The following is a 12,582-nucleotide window of genomic DNA, read 5'->3' on the forward strand; positions in this document are numbered from 1 at the left end:
ATGATCCCCAATGATCAGGAACTGTATTGTCAATGACCCTAGATGCTTCAGTTTGCATTTAATGTGATTTAGAGCAAACAGATGGTTCTTCACTGAGATTTTCTAAGCAATAAACCATTCGGCCTAATGCACGTATCCTTCACCACAGGCCGTCCAGTTGTGTAATATAGTTTACAAAATGTTTGATAGTAGAAACAGTTGAGAAAATAACAAAAAAAAAAAAACAAAAAACAAGAAAAAAACAAAAAAACACGCACACAAAAGTAAATGTCTGTTAAAGTTTATTTTTACAATATCCAAGTATAACCAAATTTCAAACAAGAGTCAGGCTACTTTATAATAATAATAACAAAAAAAAAAAAACATGTATGGATAAAAAAAAAAAAAGTGACTTATTTACAGTGCCAGATCCATTTATTGGTTTTCTAATTTGCCATATGCAGCTCAGAAAATTAAAAATATAAAATACAGGCAAGTATAAAGTTATAGTTTACAGTTCCCTATTCTGACATTATAGAAAAGCAGTGAAAATATTTGTGCACACTACAAACATCAATTCATTGTCACATTGTAACTTTAAAATTCCTTATTGCTCAGAAGATGGCAACACATTTTTATGTGAGGGTTTAATATATAAATATTTTATATTGTATGCATTGGTATAAATGTCACTAGGGGATATTTCTCTCAAAAGTTTGGTTACCTTATATTCTGTAAAAAGTTTCATAGAGTGTTAAAAGTAATCTGGATGTTTAAAGGGGAACTAAACTCTCTCAATTAAGGGTCCTTTTACACTAATCGGTTTTTGATCGGTTTTTCAGAAAAAAAAAAAAAAAGTAGAAGAAAATTACATGCACTACAGTTTGTGAAATTGAGTCACATGTCCATATTTCACAGGTGCATTGCGGGGAGTCAGGCAACCAGAAACGCAACCAGAAACTAATAGCATTAGTAAATAGATAGTAAATATTTACTTGTTTTAAACTTTTTTTTTTTTACATTTCTTCAGTTACTTCCTGGCTTCTGGCCTAGCCCAAAATGATCAATCAACTTGTGTACAACCAGTCTGTCAGGTTTTTCTGGAGCGATCAGAGCTGCTGCCTATACCCGGTAAAACCCCATGGTTAAGATGTGTTTTTACTACACACCCCAAAGCACTCATGTAGTGTCAGGGGTTGCAATGGTGACCCCGCCCAATGCTCCAGGGGGCCTGTGCGGCCTCCCTATCATATTCTGTTTTTCACTTGGACAGGAGGGGCGGCATATATAGGAACCGACCTGCACTGAAACTCTCCATTTTCTTCCTGCAACTGCTAAAAGCTTCTCTTCCTCTCCCTTCCTCTGATATTTAGCGACTGCAGGAAGAAAATGTTCATCATGCTATTCAAAATAAAAAATTTGAAATTCTGCACCATTTCATTGTGTCCCAGGACTGGTTATCGAATCATTTAAGAGGCCCTTGCTCTTTAAATGGTTGAGCACCCGTGTGCTAGGGGGTGTTTGTCAGGATGGTTTTTCAACAAAATAAAGCACAGAGACATGGATGGGTGAGTTTGAGTGATTATTAAAAATTAATTAAATAGCGATTACAGTTTTTGGTGCTCAGATACAGTTTAGGTAGTTCATTTTATAAATCATACTATTTTCTTATTTACAAGGACAACTGTTATCTATAGAATGTGGGAATAAAACCAGGACCTTCAAAAAGTACAACATTGTTATAACCCATATGATTTCATTAGCTGAGAATTTTAAAATGGACTAGAACTAGGATTGACCAATATTACCACTTTGGGGGACATTTATAAACCCGACAAAGGCTGAAAACATGGCAATTTCCTCTGCTTACCAAATGCCATACTATATAAAAAAAAACTATTCATCATACAATATAGCACAAAATGTTCAACTGTGGAGTATAGCAGTAGCACTCTAAAATATGCAGAAATTGCCTTTCTTAACCAGATTTGCTTTGCAATTATTACCCTTATGTCACAGCACCATGTTATAACCACCTTTTAACGTTTTCCTAAACAATGGTATTTCACAGCCTTTAAAGGGAATTATGGGTTTGTTTTGTTCTTTGTATACTTACCTAGGTAGATGCAGCATCGGTCCAATGCTGCATCTGTTCCCCGCCCCCTCTACACTGAGAACGATCAAACATCGCCAATGGTTTAGTTCTCACAGATCCCCGAGTGGAGAGCTGCTGACTGTCAATCAGCAGCTCTACTCTGCTCCTCCGCACTCACTGGAGCGCTGAGCTGTGGAGGCAACGGTGCAGCCATCTCAGTGTCTCAGCGGCTCGCTGAGACGGACATCTGTCCAGGCACCTGGTGGATCCACTTTATTGTCGTGATTTTGCGGTGCCTGGAATGATTTCAGTGACGTCAGCAGAGAGCGACTTCAGAACGCTCTCTGCTGAAAACAGGTCACAGGAGTGCAAAACGAATTGCACTTCTGTGACCGATAGGAGAAGCCCAGCCAAACGAGCTCAGGCTGGACTTGTCCTTTAAGGCACTGGCCCATCATTGGACTTACTTGAGAGAGAGTGCAGGACTTTTGAGATATAATGACTCAAAATGACTGTATATATTATGCCTGGTATGCCAGGCTTGCACCACCAAACAAGCATCTGGCCATTTAAAAGCCCTGCTCAATGTTCAAACGGGGTTCCCATATGTGTGATGTATGCATAATTCTCAGCAAGATTTGCTAGATACCATATGAGCCAATTCTCAGTTAAGAAGCTTTTTACCAAAACAAAAGTATTAGGGATTTACATCTTGTAAATAGCAAATTTTGAAACAAAGCTGCCAGGAAAGCAGCCACATTTTTCTCACATAAATTATTTTTAATGCATCAAACAGTGTCACTACCATTTTCTTCCAGGTATGGGATCTAAAAAAATCGAAAACACACAACACAAAAAAAAAAAACCACTAGCATGTGGTCCAGGACTTCTGACTTTCCTGATCTACATCCTTGTTTCTGGCCACTGTCTCAAAGTACTGCATTCAAAGACAGACATTCAACTTGTATTTTCAGAAGATCAGCAATATATGCCTCCATATTTCTCAGTGAAGTTTCCTGTAATTTTACATTTAGCAAATACCTGTATTTAGGCACAGCACTGTATATTTACTATTATACAAGTAGTACATAGGTTTACAACACTCTTGAGTCATTGTCCAGGTCAGCTGTGACACTTATTCCCTTTCAAATTTAAATGTGTCGCTGTTGTGGTAAAGAGCAGAAATTGATAGAAACAGTGATTAATAGTATTCACACTCCTGTGACACTCATATAAATTATTTCAACAATGGTACTTTCAATTCGCTGACAGAGCTGTACATCTGGATCTACACTCTCTGCCTCCTTGGTAGATACAGACAGTGTGGAAAGGCAAAACGTGCTTGTTAACTCTTTTGGTTTTTCTTTAAGTTGCTGCAGACCTGTTTAGTAAAAAAACAGAAAAAAAAATTAAATCATGATAGACTTAATAGGATTATGCTATTTTGCAATGCGCAATTAGTCACAACTGAAAGTTTATACATATAAAAAGGCCAATAATAACTAATCCACATACTTTATAAAGCACCTCCCAACTTTTAAAATAAAGAGTTCTTATTCTAAAGTGGTAAACTCTAAAATTGCATCAACTCATAGCAACCAGATTCCCTTTGCTAAAAGTTAAACCTATCCAGGATAGATTGTGATTGGTTGTTAAGGATGGATTCACTTAAAGGATAAGTTTGTGCATTTTTTTGCAGATAAAAAAAAAAAAACACGCATTTACTATTTTTTTGGTTTTAGGAGCCTGGAAAAAATTGCAGCAGCAATCAGCAGATTGCTAATGCCATGCAGGTCTCCTGCAGACTGTCAAGTGTAAGCTGTCTGTCCGTACATCGTACATTTTACACTGACGGAAACATTCAATGAACTACTGGAGCGCTCACAGCGCCGTGGTAGTTCACTGAAATCTACAAGCCGACAGCCAAAAAGGCTGTCAGATAGTTGTAGTCTATTCATTAACAGAACACTGGTGGAGCCCGCATGGCTGCATTTTCTTTAGAATGTGGCAGCAAGCGGGGGAAGAACTGGGGGGTACGGGGACCAGTACAATTGTAACATGTTACAAAAGGTGAACTTATCCTTATAAAGATAGGAACTCTTTATTGAATAAAATAGGTCATACATTAACTGAAATTTGACAAGTGTTCAGCAGGGACCCTTCAAATTTCAAGATCTAGAAAAAGACATGGAAACCAAAGCAGACATATAATATGGTATTACCACCAGACACTTATCCACTCACCCCAATTAGAGGTGGGGCTCAGTGGCTTGCAGCATATAGAGAAAACACAGCACTATACCAAGGAGACACCTGTATTCGAGAAAGATGCCACATATAGAGCCTCAGAGATCTAGTGTCTGATAGAATACAAATCAAGTATCAAAAAAATTGGACTTTTATTGGATACTAAATAAACCAAAACAAAAATGCATACAATTATCAAATCCTCCACCATTCACAGTCTAAAGACAACATTGTCTATAGACAAACAGACAGAGCGTCCTCACTGCATGTGCATCAACAATGGGAACCATAAAAAAGCACTGTGTAAGCGATGTGCAATATTGAAATGACACCGCCAGGGCCAGGCAGTCCTTATGTGGGTGTAAAGAAAGGCAAAAATTGCACAAATCAAAAAATCCAAATGCTACAGTCTATGGCTGAGAGGAACACACAGGGAAGGTAATCTGTGCGGGGAGTTGGATGGTAGCTAATGAAGTCTCACCCCATACACACTGATCTGAAGGGATCTGGGAAGCAATAGATGAACTGACATCATCTGTGATCATTGTCATGAAGTAGAGCCAGTTTCCAGCAGTAGGAGCACGAGTGGCAGATATTCATATCTAGTACATAATATACCTTGTCCAGGTGTGAGGATGGATACTCTGCAGATGATGAATATTGCCATGCTCTATCGTCAGCTGGGATGAAGGCAACAGCAATGTTCCATAGAGCCAATGGCCGTAACAGCTGAGTGAGGGATATCCCAATTTTTTGCCCGTTTTCCAATTTCCTTGTGGCAGCATACGCCACACCAGGCTCGGAGTCTTATCACCCAGAGTATATGGGGAGTGACACCCTTCGAATTTCGATGTATGGGCAGGCTGGTTGTATAAAATTTGATTAATTGACTTGTGTACAACAACCTGATGGGTTTTTCCAGAGCGATCAGTGCCGCTGACTATAGCTGGCAATACTGATCATTGTATTCTGATGGTGGTGAAGGTTCCCTTGCTGTCAGAATACAACAGCACAGCAGGGAGGATTCCCCCATCCACACAAAGGTGGTGGATTGAACGTAAAAATAAGATCAATGTATGGGCTGCCTAAGGGTGTTTAAATAGGTATAAAAAGGAACTTGTAAATAATATGGATTTGCTAGCTGTAGCACTGTTTTCTTATATTAAGTCAAATGTTTAGACATTTCATGAGAGAAAAAGGTGTGATAAAAATATGATCATGACTGAAAGGTCCTTTGACTTTATTGCTGAATATTGAAAAATCACATTTTGGAGTTCTAGATAAAAATTTAAGTCTGAATTTAAGAAACTGAATTGTTACCATTAGAAAACACCTTTTCATTTACAAACAACAGAGAATGCCAGTCAAAATCAATATAATTTTTGGCATCTTTTTTGTTGTTTGTTACTTTAAATATTACTATACAAATTTCACATACTATTGTATGGAATAGTAAGAACAGCTCTAACACCATTAAATTAGCTCTACAGTCCATTTCTTTTCTTTACCCTAATGCATTATCTGCATGAAGGTAAAAAAAAACCTCTCCATTACCTGTCTTACCCACCTCCACTGCTAAACACTTACCCGACTCATCTCCCCATCTCAGCTGCAGCACCACTCATTAAACTACCTGGTCTCACAGGAGATACTGAGAGCAATGGGAGCCATAGCCTCCTGCTGCTGTCAGTGAAACTCCTGTGAGGAGGGAAGGGGTGTGTGGCTTACCGCCGCTGTGTGTGTGTCTATAGATGCACACAAGCTGGCTCGGTGCATGCACGCACGGATGCACTCTTAGCACCAGGCTTTCTGAGGAGAAGGGAGGACTGAACACCACCGTCTTGGAACTGCCTATGAGGAGGTAACGGACCTTTCTGTGCAATATCACGCCACAGGGCAGATAAGTAGGTTTTTTTTATTTTAACATTAAAAAAACACAGCCTTCCTTATAACTTTAACCCTTTTACAGCCACCGACAGACTTTGGTGGCAGCAGGGGATTTTATACACAATCCCAGCGACTGCAGCCGCTGTGTGTGTAAATCTGACAAGCCAACTCTCAGATGAGCGGCTGCACAGCCGCCAGGTTGCTTCTACACACCCTAGTAACAGCTGGGGAAATAACGAATGCAGTGCGGTCTAAACTGCATTAGCTTAACTTGAGGACACGTGAGAGATCAGGGGTCTTTTAGAACTGGGATGTCTCATTAAGTGCTTCCCGTCTGGCCATTGTACATGTACTGCTCTGGAGAATGTATGGGTATGTCCTGTCAGAAGCGTGCCCTCAGGAAACACAGCGGTGCAACCTGTGACTACTGTGTTCACCAGACACAGCAAATCAAACGGGGGTACAGGCCTGCTGTGGCTGGCCCTGGTACCATGTGATCGCGGTGACCAATCACAGTGATCACATTACCTATAGTAAATAACGGCTGTCATTCATGACGCCATTGTTTACTACTGTGATTGGTCATGGTACAGTGCCAATCAAAGAGGCCCTGTACTATGTGATAGCTGTTGCCAATAACAACTATCATAGTAGTACTCAATGGGGCATGAATGCACTGTCACAAACAAATTTGTATAAGCAATCACAAAAAAAATAAAAAAATAAAAATCAGTCACCCAGTTTAGTATAGTGTCACTGTGGTGACACTGCACTACTATGGCGATAGTATATGGTTGTGATCATGTACAATGGCTGGCTACTCTAATATCACTCTGTGCTAGACATTGTCTCTGATCATTGCCACAGCAATGCAATCTCACCAGATGACTGCTGCTAGTCAGTGTTCTTAGCTAGCACACCTGTCCCAGTGTCTCTGACCATCGCCACACCAGTCAGTGTCACCATAATGACTATATATGTGTGATGTTCTCTAGAGGAGCCACCCATGTTCGAATCGCTCTTCAGAGAGCATTTTACAGGCATGTGTTATATCGTCTCCTCGTCATGTGCTTTATCTGGATTTATTAGCATCCCAAATGAACAAAATGCTATACTTCTCATTGAAGTCCTCTTTTTCCACTGGACTCCAAGAACCGAATTTCAAAATGTTACCTCAAAAGTACAAAACCTCTGACATTCTACACAGAACTTTTCCTGAAGTGCCCGATACCTGCTGGAGATGTATAGAGGCAAAATGTCTTCTGGTCGTGCCGTGAACCATTCTGGATTCAGGTTAGGGACCAGTCTAAAAAATTCACAGATTACACACTTCACCACAATCCAGCTTTCTTTCTACTGCACCTGTCTTCCATACCCACAAAGACATATCGAAAATCTACTTAACGTAATTTGCAGAACACTGACAAAAGCTGTACTCCTGCCAAATGACTTCCCTGGGATGTTTTTACATTCTCAACTGATGGATAGGCTCTACTGTTTGGAGGAGACTCAGGGCAGTAATTGGCCCCACTCTGGTCTGGATGCCCCCCCCCCCCCATCCACCCCATTCTTTCCCACTTTCCCCTAAACCCTTTGCGCACTCCTGGGATCTAAATCTCAACCCCCCCCCCCCCCCCCCGATTCCTTCTTACTATATTTATTTTGACTCTCATGATTTTGCAGGTACCCCTAAATTCTTACCCTGATGCTATCTCTATGCAATTGGTCGTGTTTGCCATTACTTGTTGTAAAACATTGATATATGTTACACTCATTGTATCACGACTATTACTTTGTGTATATTATTCCAATACCTGTTTAAATTGTATTTTGAAAACACAAAAAAATAATTTATAAGGAAAAACAAAAATACTGTAATAGTATTAGCCACTAGTGCATTCCTCTTTAGTCTCTATAAGTTTTATAAAGTTGAGCACTAATAATAGTATAATCAAGAATCTTTGACTTACGTGCAATAATTGGGTCAACATCTCTTGTTTGTGTGGCTACATTTGATGCACAGACTTGCCCTACTTGTATTAGCAGTGACATGGTGTCTTCATACAGTGGTGGAAATGCTTGGCAGAAGGATACTAAACAGGGCAAGGTCGGCATGAAAAATATATAACGCTTAGCTTGAGTTAGTACTGCAAACAAAAAGAAACAAAAAAGAAAAAAAAAAGAAAAAAACTTGTATTTAGAAATTCTAGTAATTGCTTTAAGATTTTACAAGTAAATAAACAAATTTTGTATGTTGCCAAGAGGGAAAACAGATTGGTGCGTGTGTGTTTTAGACCAAGTTGTCCTAGGCTTGGAAAACTTAACTTTAAACTTTTAAGTATGTTAAGTGCTATTCTCTGTATTCATTGATTACATACCATAAAACATTTACAGTTTACCCTGAATGGGCACAAAGGCCTGAAAATCAATTTTATACCCATACATTTGAAAGCATTTAGAGCTTGAAGACAACTAAATCACTGCTGGTAAGTTTATTACTTTGAATCCTCCTTTTTTTCTGTGTGAAGTGTTTGGGCAACGCTAATATGACTGGGACTTAAGATCTGGCAGAGAAAAGCATCCTATCTACATTGGGCTAAAACATTCAAACATTTGTGTGGGATTCCCCTGGCTCAACAGGACAGGCGCATCTGTTTTTCTGGACCCACCCCTAGTTCTTACCTGCACTCTGGCACATAAGAGTGTGTACCTGTAACTATATGCAAACCTGACTTAACTTTACATTATACATAACACAAACCATACATACTGCACACTACATCAAGCGCAAATATTACTTATACTGAGTACAAATTGCACTACACATTTACAACATACACCATGTCTTACACAATGTATTTTGCACCTCCACTTTACAAATTGTATCCCACACATCATACACATTATACCAAACACATGCTATGTATATTACAAACCGCACCAACCCCACATCACACACCCTTGACCATTAACTCTGAAATTTCAGGCACTCTGGTTATATTTGAAGCCTTCTTTCCTATTCTTTCTAGTACCTTTAACTTAGTGGGTGGCCAGTGGCTTATGTTACATCCCCAATAGCATCTCCCTTCACCACTGGAGGCTGCCAGCCTTCATTGCACCTAGTAGATTAGTAGTCATTGTTTAGGTACTGTTTTATAGCTCTCTATTAAAATACCTCTTTACACTAAAGCCTAGTACACACTATTCATTTTTTTTTCATTCAACTCAGCAGACAAAAAAAAAAATAAAAAAAAAAAACTAAAGAGCTTGGGAGGAGATCTCGTATGAACAATTCGATGTTAGTACAGCGATCTTCCCTGCTGAGCTATTGTGTTCTGCCAGAACACACCAGTCAGTGCTCTCAGACATTGGCTGAGAGCGCTGATCGGCAGATCTTTTTCGATTATGCCCCGGATCAGCTGCTGTACACACGGGCCAATACTGCCCGATATTTCGGCCTTAACAGTCTGTGATTAAGTTAGTTTATGCCCCTTGTAATACTTTACACAATTGTGACCATTGGTTAGGAAATCTTTAATTCCATCTCTCAGTAAAAAAGGCTGCTCTACATTAGTCATCAGTTGCCATGTGACCTTTTATTCCCCCTAATAAAAACCCTTAAAAGTGACCTTTATGATCAACTCTAATAAATAATAAACTCCTCTCTACCACTCAGGTAAGTAATTAGGTGTCCTTTCCAGGTTTCAATGTTTGTATTTGATGTGTACTTGCAAAACTACAACAAGCTAAACAAACTACAACTAAAAAGCTCTCTCTGCTTCAGAGGTAAGTGATTTAGGCTCCGTTCACACCTAGGCGTTTTTGGGCATTTTTCTGCTCCAAGCCTCAGCTCTAAAAATGCCCAACAGGACAAATCCCATTCATTTCAATGGCCCCTATTCACATCTGAGCGTTCTGTTGCTTAAAGCAAAATGTCCATCATCCAAAAAAAGTACATAAGCTTCTTTTTTTGGAAGATTACAGGCGTTTTACTGCTTTTACGTTGGTGACCTTTTAACCTTGAAAACACCAGTGTACAAAAAAGCTGCAAAAACTCCTGAAAAAAACACCAGAAAAAACGCCTGTCTAATAGCAACGCCTAGATGTGCACGGAGCCCAAGTGAACATTTGTGCTCACCAATTAAAAGTACAAAAGTTTTAGGTAGGGGTGAAGAAATGCTATAAAATAAAAATACTTTGAAAAATATATACATATATTTACAAAATGTAAATTGAGATAACAGAAGAAAAATGTAAATTAAATCAATATTTGGTGCGACTACCCTTTGGCTTCAAACCGGCATCAATTCTTACACTTGCACAAATTTAGGGATTTTGTAGGATTAGAGTCAGGTGTATGATTAGCCAATTATACCAAAAAGGTGCTAATGATCATCAATTGCATATGTAGGTTGAAACAGTCAATAACTGAAAACAGAAACAGATGTGTAGGAGGTGTAAAACTGGATGAGGAACAGCCAAACTCTGCTACCAAGGTGAGGTTGTGGAAGACCATTTCATGTCACAGGTCATACACCATGGCAAGATTGATCACAGAAATACACAAGGTAGTTATACTGCATCAGGAAGGTCTCTCCAAGGCAAAGATTTCAAAGCAGACTGGCGTTTTTAAGATGTGCTGTTCAAGCTCTTTTGAAGAAGCACAAAGAAACAGGCAATGTTGAGGACTGTAGATGCAGTGGTGGGCCAAGGAGATTTCATGCAGCAGATGAAAAACACAACATGCTTACTTCTCTTCGACATCAAATGATGTCCAGCAGTGCAATCAGCACAGAACTGGCAGAAACCAGTGGGACCCAGATACACCCATCTACTGTCCAGAGAAGTCTTGCAGAAGTGGTCCTTATGGAAAAATTGTGTCCAAAAAGCCATACCTCCGACGTGGAAACAAGGCTAAGCAACTCAACTATACACAAAAACATAGGAACTGGGTGCAGAAAAATTACAGCAGGTGCTCTAGAATGAGGAGTCAAAATGTAAAATATTTGCCTGTAGCAGGAGGTAGTTTGTTTAGAGTAAAACAAAAAAAACAAAAAAAAAAAAAAAAAAGAACAAGGAGTCCTGGAGGTAATGTTCTGGCCCCTACAGAGCCCTGATCTCATCATCATAGAGTCTAGTGTGAAAATACACGAATAGACAGACGGGTCTGAGACAGCCTACATGCACAGAAGATCTCTAGTTAGTTCTTCAAAATGTTTGTAACAACCTACCTTCCAAAACTGTGTGTAAGTGTACTGAGAAGAACTGATGCTGGTTTGAAGGCAGAGGGTGGTCACACCAAATATTGATTTGCTTTGGATTTCTCTTCTAGTCATTTACTTTCAATTTTGTGAACTTTGTAAAATAATCTATTAACTATTTCTGAAAGCATTCCTAATTTACATTATTTTTCACACATGCCTACAATTTTGGCACAGTAGCGTATATTGCCTTTAATAATGGTTAGATGGTTTTGACTTTTTTTTTTAATGTAGCCACTATGTTTAGTGGTTGATCTTCAATAAACGGTTGGATTTTATATAAGTGTGTACTGGTAATTTCTTTGAGAGCTAGTCCACCTCAACAGTCCCACAAATTTCTGCTTTTTTTGTCCTGGGGGGGGTGTTGCTTTTTGTCGACACAGCAGCAGTAAAATGCCATGGGACATCAACAATGTGGAAAGCCAGGACTCAGATATTCAGCAAAGTATGTATTTGCACCAGGGACAGGGGAGGTGTTGGTAGGAAGAATATATGCACATTTTCTAGGATTGTTTCTAGAATTGTTGCCTGGATTTTTACTTCAATGTAAATGCCAATTTGTTCTGCAAATTTAAAAAAGCAACACCATTTTAGCAACAAAACACAAGATTTGATAGAGACAGCAAACAAGGTCATTCCATTGTCATATGATTTAGATCAGAATCCAAGGTCTTCTATAGAAACCTGATAATCTAAATGATTATTTGGTAGACAGGCCAACCATATGATTGGAAAGGGCATGTAGATCTAGATGGGAAAGTAAAAATATATAAAAAGCAATATATACATATGCCGGTACACTTATCTTAGATATTACACAACCTACTACAATAACAACACACATACAAATAATTTACCTGTGAGTAAGGTCCCCATAACATTAATGGCTAGACGTGCCATGCTAAGAGATTTTGGTAAAGCATACTGGCTGCATAGGTGTGAAAGAAGCTGTATTGCAAAGATCTATAAATCAATAAAACAAATCTATATCACTTACATTAGGAACTATGCAAATGTCATTATTCACAATCAAGAATATATTAAAATAAAAGCTGTGACTACGCTAGCTTTAGTAAACTGCAACTTGGACTTTATGTAAAGCTGGCCATACAT

General features: G+C 39.0%; 1 protein-coding gene across 1 annotated transcript in view; it reads right to left on the reverse strand.

Moving 5' to 3' along the window:
- Positions 1–264: 264 nt before the first annotated feature.
- INTS2 (integrator complex subunit 2) overlaps positions 265–12,582 on the reverse strand; it is a 123,668-nt gene continuing 111,350 nt past the window's right edge. Inside the window, exons 22-24 of the mRNA XM_073615256.1 lie at positions 12,327–12,432; positions 8,179–8,355; positions 265–3,455 (exon numbers count right to left, since the gene is read on the reverse strand). Coding sequence (XP_073471357.1) covers positions 3,286–3,455; positions 8,179–8,355; positions 12,327–12,432 — 453 coding nt within the window. The 3' untranslated portion in view covers positions 265–3,285. The remainder of the gene's footprint in view (positions 3,456–8,178; positions 8,356–12,326; positions 12,433–12,582) is intronic.

The sequence above is a fragment of the Aquarana catesbeiana genome, linkage group LG02 (genome assembly GCF_042186555.1).
Source record: "Aquarana catesbeiana isolate 2022-GZ linkage group LG02, ASM4218655v1, whole genome shotgun sequence".
Taxonomy (NCBI): domain Eukaryota; kingdom Metazoa; phylum Chordata; class Amphibia; order Anura; family Ranidae; genus Aquarana; species Aquarana catesbeiana.